The 22,654-nt window shown below is 34.3% G+C and overlaps 1 protein-coding gene across 1 annotated transcript in view; it reads left to right on the top strand.

The window, feature by feature from the left end:
• Positions 1 to 819: 819 nt before the first annotated feature.
• LOC115447709 (progestin and adipoQ receptor family member 4) overlaps positions 820 to 22,654 on the top strand; it is a 62,005-nt gene continuing 40,170 nt past the window's right edge. Inside the window, exons 1-2 of the mRNA XM_037441065.1 lie at positions 820 to 1,510; positions 16,042 to 16,263. Coding sequence (XP_037296962.1) covers positions 1,141 to 1,510; positions 16,042 to 16,263 — 592 coding nt within the window. The 5' untranslated portion in view covers positions 820 to 1,140. The remainder of the gene's footprint in view (positions 1,511 to 16,041; positions 16,264 to 22,654) is intronic.

The following is a 22,654-nucleotide window of genomic DNA, read 5'->3' as shown; positions in this document are numbered from 1 at the left end:
ATACCTGAGACTATTAAATATTTGTTTTAAATGTGGGTAGATACTTCATATTTGTTTACATTTGCGGATATGACCGATGAAAAACACTTTACGTCTATTGCGTTATACTAATGATGGTACTTATTAACTAAATATAGAAATTAGTATATATCCACCCAAAGGGCTTTATTTAATTTAATTAAGATATATAAAAGATAGCCTTTTACATTTTTCCTGGCCGGCTCATAAACTAGCTAACTATTTACATGAAATAATAACATACGAACGAATGAACAAACTCATTTGTTGTATTTTTTTTTTCATTTTTAGTTATAATGAAATACTACTTAATCCTAAAATTAACCCAGAGAGGGCGTTTTCTTCCATCTGTTTCTTTTGAATGAGAACATCGAAATATAAGAATCGAACTTTATATTTTAAGTGTTTCAAAATAGGTGCATTCAACACAATAACATTCTTATTTATTTCTTAAATTATTGTAGTAAAATATACTCCTAGACATCAACCGGAACCGAAATTTATTTTCTTCCAGAGTACAGTTAGTATTCTGTATTGCTAAAAAAAGTTTTAAAAAGTTCTTATAATGGTGTACTTAGTAATTATTTTACCTAAGGCGTGTTTATTTATAAATCAAAATCCAAATGAGTAAACATGCATGGCCTATATTATTTGGCACGGAATGCGCCCTAAGGATCAGTGAAAGTGTAATCTTGGAAATAGGGAGCGGGTCGACCTTCTGGCGGGAATCAGCTGATCGGGTTTGCGCAGTGCGCAAATCAGCGCGGGGCGGGGGTGCGAGATACGCGGCCGGGGCGTGCGGCGGCGCCAGGCCAGTCGCGCGCTTCCGCGGCCGCTCCGCCCAGCCGGCGCTGTCCCCGGCCGCCACCGCGCCACAACCCACGCCACTCGCTCAGCCGTGCCGCACCACCAACGCCGACGAACGCTGACAGAACACCGGCCCGATAATACTCCTTGTCACGTATGCGGCCCTCCCTAACACAAATACTGTGATATTATTTATAAAAAGTCGTAAAAAAGCTGCATTCGCTCGGTCATGCGGACACGCGGCTCGGTCGACACTACGGCACCGCAGACATCTTTCGTTCTTCCGCACTGCCCGTGTGCCGAGAGCGCGAAGTTATGAGGGAAGCAGGGAGCGTTCCCGACACGTGTACAAACATGTTCGACGCGTCAATTCAAGAGATTAATGGCAAGGGACCTAAAAAGAGAAAGAAGTCGTTAGAACGTAGCTGTGATAATGAGTGTCGAGAGCGTTCTGAGTTAAATGCAAGTGAGTCGAGTGAGAGCGATGGTAAGTCGAAGGAAGCGCGCGAGAAACCCGCGGGCAGCACGAGCGGTGGCGTGGAGCTGCTGCATTGGCGGGACATGCCACAGCACTTGCAGTTCAACCCGTACGTGCTCACCGGCTACCGGCCGCTGCAGGGCTGGGGTGACTGTGTGCGCAGCCTCTTCTATTTCCACAACGAGACCATCAATATTCTGACACACGGTATAGTAAGATTTTATATATTTAATTCAATTTCACATTACGAATAGACAATTTTATCAATGAAGGGTCTGACGTTGCGAGTATTTAGGTTACAACTGCAAAATACCGCGCTCGAAACTCGTAGAGTACGCTACGCATCCCGTAGCTGCATTACTACAGGTGCTACGCAACCCACGGTGTATAGTATACCTACTCAAAAGTATAAAATTATGTAAATATAAGTACATTAGTATTTTAAGAGGCGACTATTAAGGTAAGTAACGATATTCAGAAATATCTGCATTTATTACATTATAAAAATTAAGTGTTCAATTAGTAATTGGATACATGAGTTTTGAAAAGTATATTTTTTACATTATTACGAAACTGTCAAGAGCATTGGTTTTCAAAAGAACTTTGGTATACTTATAAGGCCCCTGTTTGCCTTTAAAATTATATTATACAATAAATTTCGAAGCATTATACTATTTGTATTTATATGCAAATTCACTACACTAGTTACCATTTCATATTAGACAATCCATAATACATTTAATATATCTATAAATGAAGTCAACATTCCATAGCTTTACATTGTGTAATAAATCCGCAGCACGGGGGTTTGTTAGATCGATCTATTGCTGCCTCGATAGGCTGTCGGTAACTTTCATTACATTGTTTGAGTTTTTAATCTAAAGCTAACGGCACTCACAAATGTCTGCCAAATACTTTTGTACCTTTTTGAATGCTTATCGAGTGACCCTTGGCGTTTTATTCATGAAATAGGGAATAGTAGAGAATTTAAAGAACTTTGGCTCTTTGAATTAAAATATCAAACAATGTAAGATTAGCTTATTGTAATCCGTGATATTACGTTTTCTACATTAAAATAGACTTTTTTCTTCGTTAATACTTATGCAAATTTTACTCACAATAATTAAATATGTAAATATTTCAAGTTATGATAATAAACTTTATTTATACTTTCGTGTAATGAATAAATAAGTGATTTTCCACCGATGCTGTATAGAAAGGGATAAAATATATAATCCTTTTAAATGTTGTCAACTTTTTTCTTCTTTAATACATTTTACTTCCATTACTTTATACATATATTTATTTTCAAATAAGCGAACTAAACTGGGAAGCTTGCCTCTCTAGAATTTTAATAAATAATACACATCTTATTTCCATATCAAATTTTTTACTTAATACGAACAGAACAAAATTCATAAGTAAGACATATAGCTGGCATTCACAAGTTGCGGTTACAACTAGACAGACGCAGTTCGCACACATATTATACTTTGAACATTACACCTAGTTCCGGACCAGTTCCCTAACAAGGGGAGAAAACGCGGCTGGAGGGCTCAGATATATTTTATTTGCCAACTTTTTACGTTTCATAAACGCATATTTAAATATCTACGTGGATGGTATAACGAGTCATCGACAAAACTGTGTTTACGCAGATAGCATGCCATCATTGTATTTTATTCCTCTTGTAATAAAACGAAATAATCAGTAGATTGGCTTATAGGGAGCATTACGACGGCCAATAAGCAATAACAATCACACTACTGTTAAATTAAAAAGTTCAGAATGGTACCGATTTACACCCATTACCTTTATATACTTATAATAGAAGATAAATCATAGTTCTTACTTAATGTTTTATGTATCTACCTTTTTGTAACTTTGTATCGCCTTAGGTTCACTGGTAGAGAATTTCTATAGCGCTAAGTCCGCCTATTCACCATGCTTAAAGGTAAATAAAAATAAATCTCATAATTCCAAATAGTCTTTTTGCATAAATCATGTTGTGCTTTCAGCAGAAAGTTAGATGCGAGATACCTATAAACATAGTAGAGACTACAAAATCCTTATCCTACTAAAAGGCTTTTCTTTCGATTTCGAGTGAATGATCGAACAATCAGGTTAGAGGTTTTAATAATGTTAATTGTAGATATTCTTTTTTTTACCAAACCTCTTTTGAGATAATTGACTTGAACTAAATTTTTCCTCTATAGTAAAGCAGCAGATTTTTATTGACGTAAAAACATGGAGCTGTTAAGTCGGATTCATTTTATTTGAACAATCAATAGAATACTAATAAAACTCGGGTACTTCAAATATTCCTATGTCAGCATAAATAGATTATTTTACAAAATGCGTCACTATATCAAACAAAGCATTATTAAATATGCAATAAAAGATCAATTATATTCTCCCTTTGATTAAACCAACTGACGCAAGCTTATAATAGAACATACTCAAGCAATATAATAAATACCTCTTTTGCTAGGCAGCTTTCAATACGGCTACAATAAATAAGTATTTTGAAGGCCACGTAAGTTTTATACGTAAATTTTATTATGTTTTCTTATTAACTATTAATTGTCTTTTTAACAATATAAGCCAATAAAGATCAAATATGTTATTGACATCATCTGCTGCATAGCATCATCAGTAATTGTCTTCAGGTCCGTTTGTAGCCAAGCAATATATTATCAAAGTATGGGCAGTGAATTTGTGCCATATATGGTAATAGACCCTACTTCCTGTCATATTGCGGCATAGAATCAACAAAAAAAAGTAACTGTGGTCTGTATACATTATTTTGATTTATTTATCATTCAGTCATGCGTAACGAACCTAACTGCAACATCCAGTAAGACAATAGCAATGTTTAAATATTTGGCTGTTAGATATAACAGAACAAATTTAGAAATTAAATGTCTGTTTAATATGGAACACCTACATATATATTTAATTGCAAGCTATTAAAGAAGCTATTTAAATACTTAATTAATGTTAATTACCTAAAAGTAAGAAGAGTAGTAAAAAGTATTCTTGAACTCAAAGTAAACGCACCAAAATACAACGTAAATGAAACTCTATAATTAAGAAAGGAACGCTACAAAGTTAATAAGAATTTTATTAAAATTTCCCGAAATTGTAATAAGATTTTATCATACTATTATTAACTAGATAAATATTAAAGTTTCTGAGATATTATTCCTTCACGTCGTTTTATCTACTTAATATTACCATTTTAATAGACTACAAAAAGATATTGTCTATTTCAACCGAATTTTTCTTTACTAATTAAAATATCTGTTACTAATATTAGTAAAAAGTGATATAATAAAATTAATAATAACTATTGCAGGCAGTAGGAAAGAATTTTTATATAGGTAACTTTTATAATATATCTTTGGATACCAAAATTCAGACTGGAAGGCATTAAAAGCATATTGTATGTTACGTAAATAAAAATAAATAAATGTAAGTAACATATTGATATTATCTAAGATCTGTTGGGGCATTATGTGGCATGCCAAAGAACCCATTCGATGGCTTTAGACGTGATATAGGAACGCAATAATGGTGCTAAGCCAAGTACTACACTGCGAATCGATGCTGGTCTCTCGGGACAGAGTAAACACGCGGTGATCTTTTCTGTAATGGCTTCACAAAATACAATAAAATTGAGTCCAGGTACTCTTGAGAGGTGAGAGAATGTTATTACTGATTACTTATAATCAACTATTGTTTTATTTTAAATCCGCCAAAGATCGATTTATAATCTATTGCTGGGGAATTAAGGACAGAGAAGGGATTTAAATTTAATCTAGGATTAAAATGATAGTTGTTACAATATTCTTTTATTCCATAAGGACGATAAAAAAGATGAATGTAAATTACGCAAGATATCTTAGAGAAATCGCCCCTTCCAAATAAAGTAATGAGAGTTTAGTATTTTTGACCTGAGATAACCCTAAATTTATATATGCAATAAACCGGTTTTATAAATAATTAGGAAATAGTCCAGTCGCACCTGTTCATTCAGTATATAGACAACAGATATTATCTTAAGTCTACCGTGTTTTCCTTTATGTTGTTGGATAAAATCTACTTTGATAGCATTATAAAAACACATAAAGTTGTAAAAACAAATGTTATTCCAGCCTCTGAAGTTATCTTCATAACATTTGTTTTTGCCCTAATCATATGTATCAAATAAGGAGATCAGAGCAAATCCCGACGCCAGACTGTCAATAAACTCGCCTTGAGGTGACTTCCAATGCACACATTTTAGTTTTCTTTATCTACGATTGTAAGCTTTCGCATTACAACGTAGGCGCATCTCCTAAATTGTCATTGTTCTGTTGAAACAGATTGTCTGATTATCATTTCTCACCAATTCACCAATTATGGGTGCAATGCAAAGCTTGGTTTGTTCCGTAATTAAAATATGAATATAAATAAAAGCGCTACATTGAGATAGATATTATATTGTCAGATATAGGCACACACACACACAATCAGATATATCTTCTGGTAAATGCGTTAAATTCGTACTACTCATTAAAAGGTAGATCAGTAAAAATATACGTTTTTAACATCGCGAATGTTAGACATTAAAAAAATATTTTTACATAATTTTTATATAATTGTAAAATATAGGTAGATATTGTAACTTTGACTTTTCTGACAACTAACCTCGGTCCTTCCTGTGATCATGACGGCTGCAAAGTCTTCGATACGTCGGCAGAAATTTATAATATGAATTTTATTTTATTTCAACGCTAGATCACTCGCAAAAGACGACACATTAGATTTTGAATTGTGTACACTCTCTCTAGCTCTCTCTTACTGATGGACATGAAAAGGGGAGGTTCGCTTAATACTTAGTTTATAATTTATGGGCATCTACTGAGCCAATTGGGTCGCTATGTTATATCATGCACGAAACATAGCGAATATTCAAACCTTTCTCCGTATTTTAACAAAGCATTACTCAGAATATAAGATATTTATCAAGCGAATTTTCCTATACTTACGCAATACGAATACTCAAATAATAAATACGTAGGTACTTATTATTACCTATTGAGGTACTAGCTTCTTGTTTTGGAAATAATTGTCTCGGAACTACACCGTTATCAGTAATTTATATCGAAATTATTCATTCAAGAGCAGGAAAACATCTGGCTTCCGACTGTATCGGGCTTCAGAAGCCGCTAGCTATAAAGTTACCTTTTCAATTAAGGATAAGGAGCCAAAATGTATTAAAATAGTGCCTATCCTAATGGGTAAATTACATTAAAGGAAATACAGATTGTTAACAAATTATACATGCTTTTATCTTATGAGTTTTTATTTTGTATCATCTTCGTAACATTTAAAAAACAAAGGTGTACATATTTGTGTGTCTGGATAAGTGTTTTAAGTGGAACAAAAAAATTATAAATACGTGATACATTTTGTTGCTATTTATAAGTAATTCACTTTATCGTCTCGCATTTTGTTTAACCAAACTTTTACGAATAAACAGTCATTAAAAAGTCTCATTATACTTCAACAACTAAGACACCCTACAAGCAATTCGTGCGGCTCGTGTAACCTAATATTAAAATCAATGGATCTCAATCTTTTGGTTGTGAGCCAATAAACTTCTTTAACGAGTTGTATTGTATCAAGGGGTGTGCGGTCGTTCAAGCTCCATTATTGTTGTTGACACAACGGTTTAGATGCCGTCCCATGCAATAAGCTCAAGCCCGTTACATCCATTCAATAGCGTGTACTTGAAAATGAGCATTGGCTTTTCTACACCGTAAGAATGCTTGCTTGTAGAATAATCTTCTATTATTAGTGTATGAAATGTTTTTAAAAAAAATAATTGCCTTTTCTGTAGATACATTTTAATACTAGACGATTTTCTAAGAAGACTATTTCTAGGAGTGGAAATTGAAGGCGCAGATATCTGAACTATAAAATCTTATTAAGCTAATTAAAAGTGTTTTCATTTATAAATTTTTCATTTTGCGCCCTGAATAAAATATCGATTAGCCGTGGCTCTTATTGAAAACCACTGGCACTATTGTTATCGCCTCAAAATTGCTTTCATTAGCAAAAATACATCTAAAACTTTATTCTAAATATATTCTAACGCGTGTCCATTACATTAAATCCTTAGAACAAATGAAGATCATTAGATCCATTGACAAACTTAGAATATAAATATTTTTTCGAATAGTTACGTAATGTTAAAGCACGTTAGAAGTCTGCAAATTATCTATCCTATAAAAAATGAATAAAATCGCTTAATAATTAAAATGATACCAATAAGCGTTACTAATCCATAAGAACGTTAGAACAAAACGTGATTGATTATTTTAGCATGCAACTGGACCTGCCAAACACGATACTGATAATACTGATTCTCTACTGTATCGGAAATAAAAAAATATTTTTTGAATACATGACGCTGGCACACCTACCAATAAATCCGAGGAAGACATTAGCAATCTATTTAGTTATTCATTCTGTTATTTCTTGAAACAGGTGACCGGTGATTTTGCACGGAAGGTCGCTTGGCGCCCGGCCAGATATTACACAATCACTCCCTTTAGGCTGAGGCTCTATTCATGTTTACGCCTTAGTAACAGTAATTGAAAATGTACGGTTTTTAACGTAACGTACATTAGCGCCGCTGGAAGGCTTTCTTGACGTTTTCCTTTAAATTTCTTTTTCGTTCCGGTTAATGGAACAACTAATACTAAAGGTGGTAAGTGTACAAGACGGGAAAAAGTGCTTTACTGATTCAAAAATAAATATACCATGTTTAAGCTTGTTTCTTCTTTTATTAGTTGAGAGACAATTTTGTCAGAAGATGTTTTTATGAGTCTTTTGTTGTGCTTTTTGTATGCAACGGAATGATGAGCGAACAGACCATTCGTTTGATGGTAGTACAACTAGAAATCACAACATTGATAATTTTACATAAAAAAAAAATACTTCATGTCACTGCCAACACAATTGTATAATTTAGATCAGAATACGACAGATTACACTTCGCATAATCAAACTAAGCGGTGGAACCTTCAACCAAGAAGCTTAGAGGACGTCTGGTCAACGATAGACCTATTCATTATGTAAGGCTTTTAAAACAGAAAACCATCTGGTTTCCATACATGACTGCTATCATCGCAATAAACGTTCCACCTAAATACGTTAAAACAAAATAACGTTGTTAACATCACTGAACACAACTTCCTGGTATGGGTTAAAGTAATATGCGTCTCAGCCGCTCGCTGCCGCAGCCACTTAATATGTACAGCCAGCATTAACTTATTAATCTGGGCATCGCCCGATCCCCTGCATTATTCAGTGTAGGTCATAAAGGTCCCGGCTCCCGGGCCCGCACTTGCCCACTTCCCCCTGCATGCATGAGGAATTTATAATTCTGCATAAAAAATGCGTTGAAGTTGACAACAGATGCTATGTTTGCCGCCTTACTTTTTATAAGATTAGTTTGATTCGGATGTAGGCATTTTAATATTCTAGTAACGAAAAGAATTTCACATTAATATAAATAAAATTTGAGGAAGGCGATGTAGTAAGTATGATTAATTTATTTCATACTTAAAAGGCAAAGCGAAAATTTAAGAATAATAGATTTGCTTTTTGTTAACAGAGTAAAAAGGCTAAATAGCATCGTTACATCCATTTAGTGTGCCATCTATAGACGAGTAATCTGTGCACCGGCACCGTCCAAATGTAATAACCAAAGCTGTTTCGAAATTAAAAAGATCGTCAACTGCGCTGCAATCGTCAGTGACAGGAAATTTGGTTAAATCCATCCGAGTGAAGTTTCATTTCGTTACACAGACGATCGATGGAACTGGTGGAGCGAATATGTGCATATTGCACAATACACATCCCCATGCAACGTTGTCCGAACTATCAATAATTCAATAGTGCGGTCAAACAAAGCAAAGTTGTTACTCCGTTGAAGGGAGTGCATTAGTCCGTAGGCGCCAACTTGGCTGGCCCCGTGGAATATTCATAAGATCCTTAACTGCAGGTCGATAGAACTTCTACATTCACACATGCTAGACATGACTACACTGAATAATGCTACGTAATATTACGTAGTTTTGTTGCAATAGTGATCTAATATCCGTAATAAAAATTATGTTTATTTTAACTTCAAATTATATAGTCAATAGTCATTTACAATTTGTAAGACTCATCAAAGTAAAGTTTTCTTTTAAATCCTTATTCATTTTATAGTATAATTATGGCAAAACAATTATAAAAGTAGGTTTAAACATCTAATAAAACATTACATAATAGGAGGTACCCATCGCATTAAAACACACATAACTTAAAAATTTACTATTATTACTTATCTAGCACATCTTTAAGAACTATCATTATCATCATTAAAAACTTATCACGCTTAATAGGACCCTAAATCAGATCCACTTATAATATTCGACGAATTTCCTTTTAAGAAAAAAACTTTAATAGAATATTATTTTTCGTCTCAATTATGAAATCGGCGCGTGGTATTCAATTAGTCGCAGTCAATCAACGCGAAGAAAATAATTAGAAGGCTGCAGACTCGTTTTATTTCCATCTTAACCGCAATGAAATGTTCACTCAAACTGCCTCGTATTTACCTTCGATCGTGTTTGATGCACGCCATGTTCACTGTTCATGCATAAAATATTGAGAGTAAAATTTTTTTTTATGAAATGTAACGCCTATTTGATTATAAAATTATTACTTAAAATCTACATTGAAGTTAAAGGTTTACCGTTTTTATTTGCCTACGTTACAAAACATCATGTGCTGGCATCGTCGTCTTTATGCAATTTATACTTACTCATTACAATATAAAATAACTAATTTATTTATTTGCAACATTACAGTTCCACTTTTATAGAATCATACCAAAGAATGTGAATATAATAAACATATATATTTAATTTCAATGTGTTTTACTGGTGGGCCGCCTCGTTCGTTGTTATATTGACAATTCGGAGCGTCGGTTTCCAATAAATATATTTACGTTATTTATTATGCTAAACGACTAGTATTACAGAAAAGGTGAATCTGTTTTCAAAACATAGTTCATGTAACATAATACGATAACTTTGTTGTACGAACTATTTGTTTCCGCGTGCTTGCATGATAGGAAGCTCGTAATCATGACTAACGATAATGAGTCACATGATAATAGTCATAAGCCATGCAAATTAACCGGCCACTGTAATGTACACAAAGCGAACGACATGCACATTTGTACTGTCAGGGGTTCAAAAGGGCGGTAAATTCTTTACGAACTATTCGTCACGAATCACGAAAACTATTCCGTGTTTTAAAATTAAAATCACGTTTTAATCATTAAGTAAAATAAACGTTGAGGTTGGTAAATAGAACTGGATTCAATAAATGAATTTTATAGCATATCTGTTTGAAAATCTTGCAAAGATAATATTACTTGAAAAGCAGTTTACTAAAGCAATAAAATGAACATTTAATAATTTAATCTCAATATACCTCGAATACCATTGCCCAGCAATGAAGCGTGAAATTAAAATAAAGATTTTTCTATAACATAAATCGATTCTTCGAGCAAGAGTGCGATTTATTTTTATTAAACGTTATTACATAAATTACTAACTTGAAACGTCCCTATAATAAAACGATAATATAATAGTTTGTAAGCCTTATAATAGCGTGTGATATGCAGACATATTAACTACTGGTTATAGACTGAAGCTGATATATGTATATTCACTTATTATCACGGACACCACCGTAGGTGTACAATCGATATATTTGCGAACAAATTATTTATACTAGCTGGCAATTATGTATCCGCGATGTTTTATTAGTTGCATTTTGTAGTACATTTATGCAGAAAGTTCTAGAAACGGTGTTAAAACCCGCCATAGTGGCTTACGTAAGTGATCGCGTTCCGAAATCAGCCTGTGCATATCCGGCTCCAACAGGCCGGCATAATTATGTCGACTGCCGAGGGGTAATCATCTCTCGTCAGTCGACATTCTATTGGACCCCACTCCACTTACCATCAGGTGCAAGGTGCAATGGGGTCACCTGGATGATCCAATACAAAAAGAAAAAATCTTGAATATAGCGTTTTCCATAAAACGTAAACATGCCCATATCCTTGAATATATAAAATCAGTAGTCAAGAAAAACAACATCTTAATCTATATCTTCTATATGTTCTTCTATCTATACTTATAATAAATCTGTAGAGTGGTCAATTCTGTAATTCTCAGAAATATATTTCCAAAATAACTATCAGGGGGTGATTAGGGATCGATACTGATGCCAAAAATGCAATTAGTAAAATTTTTTTCTGTCTGTCTGTCTGTCTGTCTGTCTGTATAACCGTTATAGAAACAAAAACTACTCGACGGATTTTATCGAAACTTGGTACAATTATTTTTCAAACTCCTGAGCTGGTTATAGTATACTTTTCATCACGCTATAATTAATCGGAGCAGAGCAGTGAAGGGAAATGTTGGGAAAACGGGAGAAGTTACTCCATTTCTTAGCTTCCGTCGCGTGTGCAACCTTAATGGTTAAAGCTACACAGAAATCATGTATGACGGAAATGTTTTCCTTAAAATTATATAAAAAATATCCCACGACAGCATATGTCTATCTTTTATGATTGACTCACAATAACACGTGTAACACCCGATAGCTTAGCAGTTCGAAGCTTTCTCATTATATTTGTCTACTCTTACGTTTATAACACTCTCAGTCATCTCTAATTAAAAAAGTTAACATTATTAAATATTCCATCAAAAAGAATCATAGAAATCGCTATAGAAACACCAAAGTTATACATGAAATAAGCTAATAATAAGCCATCACGCGTGAATACTGAATCATGCTATATGCTTCCTTTGATTTCACCAGGATCCCATCATCAGACCCTGACCGGACAATCGGACCACCTGCATACCACCATACATTAAAAAACATCCCGATAAATTGAGCACCTCCTCCAATTTTTGAAGTCCGAAATCCACGCGGGCGAAGCTGTGGGCGGCAGCTAGTATGTAATAAAACGTATAAGTGTATAGAATAATATAGACTGAGAAACTCAACGTAAATACCTGTATTTACGTTGTGTTTCTCAGTCTATTTATTTACTTGAATATTTTATAAATATATATACATAATTAACTAATTCGCCAGTTTCATATTACAATGACTTAACTGAATTTGTATTATAAAGCATGTTACTTTTAAAAAAATGTGTTAAGGGAAATACACATATTGCTACACATTGGTTTTAAAGGCTAAGTGGATGGTGGTCCGTGGATAAAATATTTTTATTCAATAAATACCAAAGTACAATTTATCTTAAAAACTGAAATATGACTCAAATTATTACATAGGAACAAATTTAATTGAGATTATAGAACAAAAACACGAGCTCAGTTCTTACACTATGCTCTGTGTGTATAATAGGAAACCAATTTACGTTTCAGGTTACATACATTGAAATGAAATGTAATGTGACTCTATGTTTTCTGGTATAAATTGCATGATAAATAAAAAAAGCAATGTAATATAGGTAGGATATAAACAAGTGCACTTTTCACGATAAAATATGAAATAAAAATAGTTCATTCAACTGTAAAACCATCGAAGCCTAACAGCAAAAGCGCATTCAGCAAAAAAGAAATAAAAATCATTCTCAGTTCACTTACTCGACAGCGGTGCTAACTATCTTTTCGGTAAATATATTTTTCTACCATTACACTAGTAAAATACATTTTATCCCACAATAACTGAAAAATGTCGCCATTAGACCCCAAATTAAGAAAGTTTCCTACATTATAATTATCTTGGCAGCCATTTGTTTCCACCAATGTTGAACACTATAAAAATTATAAACAGTTATTGTAAATTAAAATATTATATTATATATCTGGAAATTAAAAACGTACGTAAATAAAAAAATATACCTAACAAAACAACAATAAACATCAAAAACAAAACTCATTACCGGGCTATCGTAAACACAAAAAATAAAAAGTTTTGAGGGGTCGCAATTAGGGATAATGTAGGCAACACAGCCTTATCAGACCTTTATCACCTATCGTGGCACGTGCAAATAAAACAAAACCGCCCCGACTTTACATTTCACTATTTACTTTTCAAGATATTTGGCAGGGATGCTTTTGCTTGAAAGGTCATATACCTCGACCGCGTCCGTAAAATTTTAAGACATCTGCTTTAAAGACCAAATATAAATGTTACCTTTACGGATATAAGTGCTTATGTAGGTGATAACTGCTTGGTGATACAAATATAAATTATTTAAAATATACCCTATTAATATGTAAATGATGTTTTATGTTCAGAATTTGTATAACAAATTAAACGATTAAACTGCCTAACTGATGGAATTGTATACCCAATTGACCTTACAATAATATTTATCCCAGAAGAGGATATAATAGGCAATATATTCCAGAAAAACATCACGTGGCATAGCAGCGACCAAACGCTAATATAGAATAGTAGATACCTATGTCACGTTCTATTGCTATAAAACAATAACCATAAACTTGCTAATAACACGTGTTATAATTATGCAACATGTCACAATTCCATACACAATAACCCGGTATTCTGACGCGCAGTTGAATATTGAATTTGCTGACTCGTTTGACGGACACGCACGTCCATCAGTGCTGAGGGGGCCGCTAAACGAATTAATTCGTTCGGTCACTCGAGAGCCGGCATATTGCCACAAGTCTCTATCGACGGCAGTACCTACTTAGCAACGGTATTACAACTACTTCTGATAGGTGTACGCGCTAATATTATAAAAATTGTATCTGTTATAGATGTTTGTTTAGATATTTTACATCGTGATTGAATATGCCTTAGTGCTGTGCCAAATGGATTTGAAACACTAATAAAAAGTGTATTTTTTTTAGAAAATCCTTTTTTCCCTCGAAATATTAATCGATTTCACATTCTTTATTTTGAAAAACATAAAGCATTCAACTTCAACACAGTTTTTTACTAGCTCATCAAAAGAAAGATCAAGTTAATTTATCATAGAAATTGCAAATTAGCTGGAACATCTGTGCGTGATTCATGTTACTTACTAAACTTTTTAAGGCACATTTAACAAATCATAAAACGAAGTAAAACTCTCTAAAGTCCACATTATCATCCCCGACGATGGGTAGTAATAATAAGAAAGAATAGGGCGGGAAACGACCCTAAAATGAACGGCAAACGAGTTTACAGAACAGCCCACACCCGGTGGAATTACCGAAATGCCATTACTAAACACAATATTATCGATATTACAATGGTATTGAAAGGAGTTGCTGTGTGCATTTTTAAATCTATATTATTGAAGTAGGTTTATAATTAGATCTTCCTTTCTAATAAACCTATTCATCTTCTTATACTGCAAAAGGTAAAACCCTTTAGGCTAACAAACGCTTTAATAAATCTCAAAATCTTATTTGTCGACTGATGAACGAAACCGTACGCCACAGCCGCCCGATAATGATATTTCAATAGAATCGCAGCACACAAAACAAGTTCCAGTAACCCATAATCAGATTATCTGTATGAAAGTATGATAACAAAGCGTATTGTGCGGTGATGGTTCTTTCATTAGTGCGATCTGCAAGCAGCTCACGTCCACCTACGCTACAGGAATTTTATTATGAACACAGCAAAACCGAACCCGCTGCGAGATTTCAGCACAATTTTGTTTCTTTTAAAATAGCGTTATAATAAAATTACAGTGTGTTGTAGCAAATTTAAAGAAATTTGTATATCTCGTAGTCTATTTGAAATAGTTTTGCAGGTTTTTCTTATTTTTGCAATAATGTTGTAAACACTTTATCCGTTATATTTAAGTAATTTTTTCACAAAGTTCTTTAAACTTCTACTTGATGCGAGATCTATGCATTGCGTATGTTAAGACCTCACTAAACAAGTCTTCAGCAATGGTAAGCTCCAGGCTTACCCATATTCAGTGGCGAGTAGCATTTTCCTGCCTTCTAAAATGATTAGTTACATGACTGGTATAAGCTATCTTCACTTTATATATTTGTTTTTCCACATAAAGTTTTACGCACTGACAACCCTAATAAAACAATGGTCCGGTGAATGTTTTATTGTTCACTTAGTTTTATATGTTCGTATGTAGGCATTGTTATTGTCTGCAGAAATGCCAATCATTGCGCAGCCTGCTTTCAACGCACATCGACAACTATTATTAGATTAGTTGTGCATCTACAGGAGATCTATCGTACAAGAATAATTGCTAATTAGATTTAAGTATTGTGTTCTTAGTTGGTATACTTCAAAGCACTTATAAATTATATTGACAATTTATAATTGAGACTACAATATTGGCTTTAATGAATTTGGTGTTAAAGTAAAGCAAACCTACTATAGTAGTTTTTTCCGACAGTCTCGGCCTGGGATCAGATTAGCGCCATAAAAACAGTAAACCATTGTATCATTCTGGCGAACATCGGAGAGGTTGTATGGAATCAAAGTTGTTTGACGTTTTTGAATCTATAGAAAATTCATATTTCAATGCTTTATAATGTGATCCGAGGCCGTTACAAAGTTAAACCTAGAACATTCGTGGTTAAACTTATGAATCCCGCAAACCCAATGACTTGAGAATGCAGGATGACTAGACCTACAATTTGTTCCAGGTGTCTCCTTACTATACATTCTGGTGGTGCTCCCATGGCTTGCTGCGCGATGGGGCGGCGGCGGCGCGTGGTTCCTCTCGCTGTGCCACCTGCTCGGCGCGCTGGCGCCTTGGTGCGGCTCCTTCCTCTACCACCTATTTATGAACCACGCGCGTGGGGAGAGCCTCTACCACCGGCTGCTGCAGCTTGACATGCTCGGTATCTGGGTCAGCCAGAGTATAGGTAAGTATTAATCATGTTTTTTTTTTATATTACCAATTCCACTATACCTGATGGAAGGTGGAGTGATTTACAAATAAAATGTTGACTGACGAGAAATGTTTATCCCTCTCCAGTTGATACAATTATGCCGCCCTTTTGAAAACAACAGAAAACTAGTCATTTATAGGTATCAATTTGATATAATTAATTTTATATTTATTAATCTAAGAATACTTCAGCAATGTCTTTAGTAATTAAGATAAGAATTAATTTGCACAAAACAATTATGCTTAACTTACGGAAAAACAACGATAATTCCAAGTATGTGGTGACGAAAAGTTAATGTAGCAACTATTATTATAACTATAAAGTATCTGTCCTGCGTAACATAACTTGAGACAGGTCACGGGTCGTATCCAAGAATAACCTATCACCATTTAGTACAATCGTGTTTTCCACTGAGTTATCTGAACGGACATTAAAATATCCCTTATGTCTACATTTGTAAAACCACTTTTAACCATATCATTTGGAATATTATAATTCCTATCCTGTCATGAAACCTTTGTCTTCGTGAAGCCCACATTTACCCGACGGGCATGCCGCGAATCTTATTATAACTTTATTTATTTACTTTGAAGACATAAACCACGCAACGTATACAAATGTAATAAAATTGTATGAGGATTGGACGAGGGTCGAAATAAGAGCTATTTGTCGGTTATATTCGTTAAATGCGTCACGTTGTCATAACCACAAGAGGTTTTAAGCAATACAGAGAGCGAAGCTATGAATATTTTGATGCGGCGTAAGACAGAAAACTGTAAAAATGTTTTTGGCCTCTCTAACATATTTGTTTTGTTTTGGCTATACTCGTCAAATTATTCGGACAGCGCTCGCTACAAAAATGTATGTCCATTGAATGATTAGATTAGTGAGTTGCGTAAATGAATATGTCATATATTCACAATAATATATTATATGAGTATATGAGAGGATAGAGAATAATGAATCAGAATATTGCCTATATATTTATATATTATATTAATATGTCTAGAGCATAATTAAATCTGCCAAGAGCGCGATATCGGGTTTTCGGCTGTTCCATTACGCACATCACACGCATAATCTCGCGCCCACGCAGTCTCGAACTGCCAGGCAGCGCCAAATATTTTTTTTAATCCTAACACGGCAATGTCTATCGTTATGTCTCTCGATAGCCGCCACAAATATTTCGCCTTGTATAATTGCCTGCGTAATTTACACCTTTTACAAAATCAATATCAAAGGGAGGTGAACAGGAACTTAAAATTTGTGTACATAACTAAATGAAATACAGAGGTCGAGTATTACTTTACTAATAGCCACGAGCCCAAACTGGATTGTAGCTGCTAGCATAAGTAATTCACATTAAAAAATTATTACAAATTGAACATAAAATACTTTTCAACAAAAGATTATACCGCCTTCAAAAACCACTAAACACCAAAAAAATATTTAATTTTGGAGTCGGTGGCTAATAATAACAATTGGTAACAAACATAATATCTAAAAAAAATACAGTCGAATTAAGAACCTCTTCCTTTTGTCAAAGTCGGTTTATAACACACGTTTTATCGGTCTAATGATATTTTATGTTTACGCGAATTTAAGACACCAAAATAAAACTAGTATTGAATTTTTTTATTGTTTTTTATGTTCAATAGGAGGAATCATGACCTTGAGACTGCAGTCTTTGAAACGGCGAAAGTAAAAAAAAAATACTAGTTGATTTCGACGTTCTATAGATCCGTTAGATTTAGCATCACTACATTATTTTTAAATAACTTGGAACTCATCCGTAAGCAAGATTAAATGAAAATACAAGAATAGAATTGAAACTAAAAACAGACATTGTTATCTATAAGAGCGCGCTGGTAACTACATAATGACTTAAATTGCTTCTGATAACGTTACAAGCGTGTTAAGTAAGTACTTACTAGATATTGTTTACATATTGCTGTTACTCATGGTATCATGTGAAAAAAATATTTGTTAAACGTGCATTATAATTGGCTAATCGTACAGGTATGCGTACTTTTACCTGTAAACAGAGTCGGTCATAGGGAAGGGCGACCGGGCCACCGCCCGGGGCCTTGCGCGGTACCTTTAAGGACCTTTTACGATCTTACCGACGAAACTACTAAAACAGGGGAACTTTTTGGTTCCGCCCGGGCCTCGGGTCGTTTAGTGCCGCCACTGACTGTAAAACAATAAGTTAAATAATCCGCAAGCCTTTATTTTACCTCAACAATAAGTAGAAAACTTTGGTATGTTAGGCGGATCGTGACTACCAAAAAGGGAAACCTTAAGTGATTACTTATGCGTATTTACCCTGCTCAGGTCTGAGGCGTGACAGGGACGACGTTAAGTCCCAGGATCCAGGGACGGAAGGATGACCACCGCAAATCGCTCTGACCTTTTTAAACGTTTAGTCCGTGCACGTGTGTTTCCTTTACTAAATGGTTGAGATAAAACTTTGACTGATGATGTGTACGAGGTGAGAGTTTTGTAGAAAACTTGTGACTCTATGTCGCTTTATAATCGAAATAGACATTGCGGTTGTACCGAACTACCTACCATGTCGGGTACAATTCACTATCGTTTTGAAAAGACTGTCACATTAGAATAAAAAGTCTCCACATGAAACTTTTTTAAAAACTTCGAAAATATAATCGCGTTCGATAAATTGTATTAAAAAAATATTACCAATGATTTACATTAAAACAATAGACTTTCGTCAGTAATTTTAAAACAAAAGTTGCGTAATGAAATTTGTCAACGCTAAAAGAGAAGTGAAAGAAAATAACTTAAATATCTGAGAGCCACTTAAAGAATCCGGAAGCCTTTTGAGCGCCTCTTCGCTATATTTTATCATATGATTTTTTTTACAATATCCGCCGCCGCAATATCTTTCGAATGCGGGGTTTCTTTGTTCTTTTGCTAAAATATGTTAACGTATAAATTTGACTTTTCATATTAAGCCGTTCATATTACTTGCCAATTTCTTACTTAAGTTTCGATTGAATTTTGTATGATAAAGCCGGGAAGGTAATGGCTATTCAGGACACCACTGAATCTCTTTTACCACGCAATACTCACTGATGTAGACGGCTCAATTTTATAAATTACATTCTCCGATTCCCAATAAAAAATCCTCAATTATTGCCAACTCCCTCATAGTTTCTGCAACATAGTCAAGACCATACTTCATCATTTTAATCTACTAATAGCTTTTGCCTACAATTCCGCCCGCGTGAATTTTTTTTTCATGGATATATTTCTCTAGCTTTAAAGTAGTCTATGGCATTCAGGAATAATGTAGTTTCCTATTAGTGAAAAAAAAAAACAAAATCGATCAAGTAGGTTCTGAGATTAGCGCGTCCAAACACACAAAGAAACAACAAACTCTTCAGCTTTATAACGTTAGAATGTTATCTTCTATTGCTAACAAGTGTCATGATCGATATGAGCTGGAATATATTGGCTAAAAAGCAACATACAATATTAAATATTTTTATTACAAAGTCGATATTTATATTCCAAAATGCTTCTTATTTTATATTCAAATCAAGTCGAAACAATTTATAGTATATATACATTGCTAGTTGTCGCTGGTATCGAAATACGGATGGCTTTAAATCTTGCATGTTGAGTTAAAAGCTGGAATAAAACGTGTCAACTCTGCCACTCGGAAACGCGGATTTTGCATATTTAACATGTTTATTTATAAAACACGAGTACCTTGCGCAATCGGGTTCAATTTTTTATATTTTGAAAACAGAAATGTAGGCCTTTTTAAAACCACTTTAATGACTTACATGCGAGTATGTTTTTCACAAACGGGTTAAGGTCAAAACGTTTTCACGTTTTACTCTTTGACACTAATTTCATTTCTAGAATATTCTAAACGATGCGGCGGGTCACTTGGACGAAATATTTAAATGCCTTATGGGCCCACCTAAATAGTAAATGAAATCCAGGCAGAGTATTAGTCTCTAAAGCCTAAAATTACCGAACGAGAATATGATAAGTAATACTTTATTTATTATTTTAAGTAGATACATTCATGTAATACCCTTCTTAATACTGACATAATAGCTGTAATTTTGTATTAATGCAAGTACAATTAATATCAAACGCAACAATGTGAAAATATAAGCAAATAAAAAAGAAATAACAATGCCTAATACATACCACGCTTTTTCTTTTTTCTACACTCCACCGCCGACGTCGCTACCCCGCGTCATGCTGCCACTACGAACAGCATGATTGATTTATGAACTAATACGGGGCTTACGGCCTCTTCATATACGGAGAAAGCGACTTGGCGTTAATCCTACACGCCAGTTCAGGTACGAAAATGGATTTTTTAATAGCCGGGCTAGATATTTTAGTCATCGACTTTTAGTGCGACTTAATGAATTGTCATTCGATAGCATTGACTTACTAAGTAATCTTGATGTATATTTGACTTAAAAATCATATTAGAACGTATGTCGCAAGATAATTGATGCCGGAGATATCAAAACATAACCTTAAATTACATCACCGCGTTAGATCTTGCAGTCTGTTTTGGAGCGTTCTACAGTAATAACTGATTAGAGATTAAATAAACCAGTCATTTCTTACACAGAAACTTCATGGGAACTTTTTTTGACTCGCCCCAAAGTGATACAAAAGACAAATAAATAGACCATTTCTGAGAAACTTCAGCATATGTTTTCCTGGCTCAACAAAGTAATCCGAGATATAAGAATTTAATAGAAGTACAGTTCATTATACCTACACATGACAAAATAAAACTGGTGGTCCATTTTCTTTATAATATTGGGGCAAAACACGCACAGAAAGTTTCGATAAGTTGAGAAAACTGATAGTCGCGTGATTGACCTGTTTAAGCGAGGTGCGTGTCTAAAAGTGATTGATTACGACTGTGATAACAGACTCCACGCCTATATGTCGTTGTCGCATTATACGGATAGATCGATTCACGTCTCCGGACTAACATCAACATCAACTAAATAAACAGTCACTAAACAATCATTTCAATTAATGAATGAACACACCTTATGCTCAATGTGTAATCTATCATCCTAATAAAGTAAATCTAGTAGAGTCTGGGATGTAATATAGGTCTGATATTATTATTATATAATCATGTTAAATATATTTCTGATGTACATTCGAAAGCTTAAATTTCGGATAAGCCTACCTTTATTAAAGGCATATAATGTTATCATCGTACGTCTCGTTCCTTTTGTCTCGTCAGTAGGCATTGAACCGTGAGATTATAGATCTGAATTTCCAACATATTTTCGTTAGTTGTATTAAGAGTTGTGTCCGATATGGTAGTGTTGGATTTGTCTATATCTTAAATAGGACGTGGCCTAGAGGCGCTAGCCGTCTAGGGGCCATATTTGAAGTAGGAACTGCATAAATATCAATTTTAGCTAGGCAAAGTTGTGAAACACCAGCAGTACTGCTGCCTACTTCTTCGGATATAAAAGGAGTTCGCGTTGGTGAATTTGTATAGCTTATGAATATTATCTGTATATATCCAATATCCTCGGTAAACCCATAAAATAAAAGAAATCATGAAATATTCAAATATAAACATATCTGCGGGCGCTGATTTAATATTCAAACCGTCCAAGCAATGAATACGCGAGTTTGACGCTGGACAAACAGCTTATATCAAACACATACAGCCGGAGATGACGTTACGAAGCCCTCTATAAATGAAACTCTAACTCATGATATTTTTTCATACTGTAATTGTGGTATAAATCCCGGTCTACATTATTCACTGCACAAGGTGTTAAAACCCACCATAGTGGCCCACGTTAGTGTGTTGCGTTCCGGGATCAGCCTCTGTATATCCGGTTTCAACAAGCCGGCATAATTGTGTTGACTGCCGAGTGGTAATTAATCATTTCTCATCCGTCGACATTCTATTGGACCCCACTTCATTACCATCAGGTGCAGTCAGGACACTTTGCCTTGCCCCTATGAAAAAAAAATCGCAACAAAGTATTGAATAATCATGGTAAAAATAATAATACAGAATAGTATTATAATAAGAAAATTTTAAAACAATTAAAATAAATCATGCCGAAACACAAGCTATACTACAATTTATCAGTTGAAGGAAAAGCGCTAGTCATATTTGCGGTATTTTTCATAGGCTGAAAATGCTTGTCACAGGAGTTTTTTCGCTCAAAACGATCGCTAATGCCTGCTTCAAAATAAACTAAAAAAACTCTCTTTTAATTTTTATTCTGTTACCCTTCCACGTGAAAATCGATGCCATAATTATAATATGGTGCTTTAAATTAATCTTGAAAGAGGAGTCGAATTTAAGATCTATTTC

The sequence above is a fragment of the Manduca sexta genome, chromosome 21, assembly GCF_014839805.1.
Source record: "Manduca sexta isolate Smith_Timp_Sample1 chromosome 21, JHU_Msex_v1.0, whole genome shotgun sequence".
Taxonomy (NCBI): Eukaryota; Metazoa; Arthropoda; class Insecta; order Lepidoptera; family Sphingidae; genus Manduca; species Manduca sexta.
This window is presented reverse-complemented; position numbering and strand designations above follow the sequence as displayed.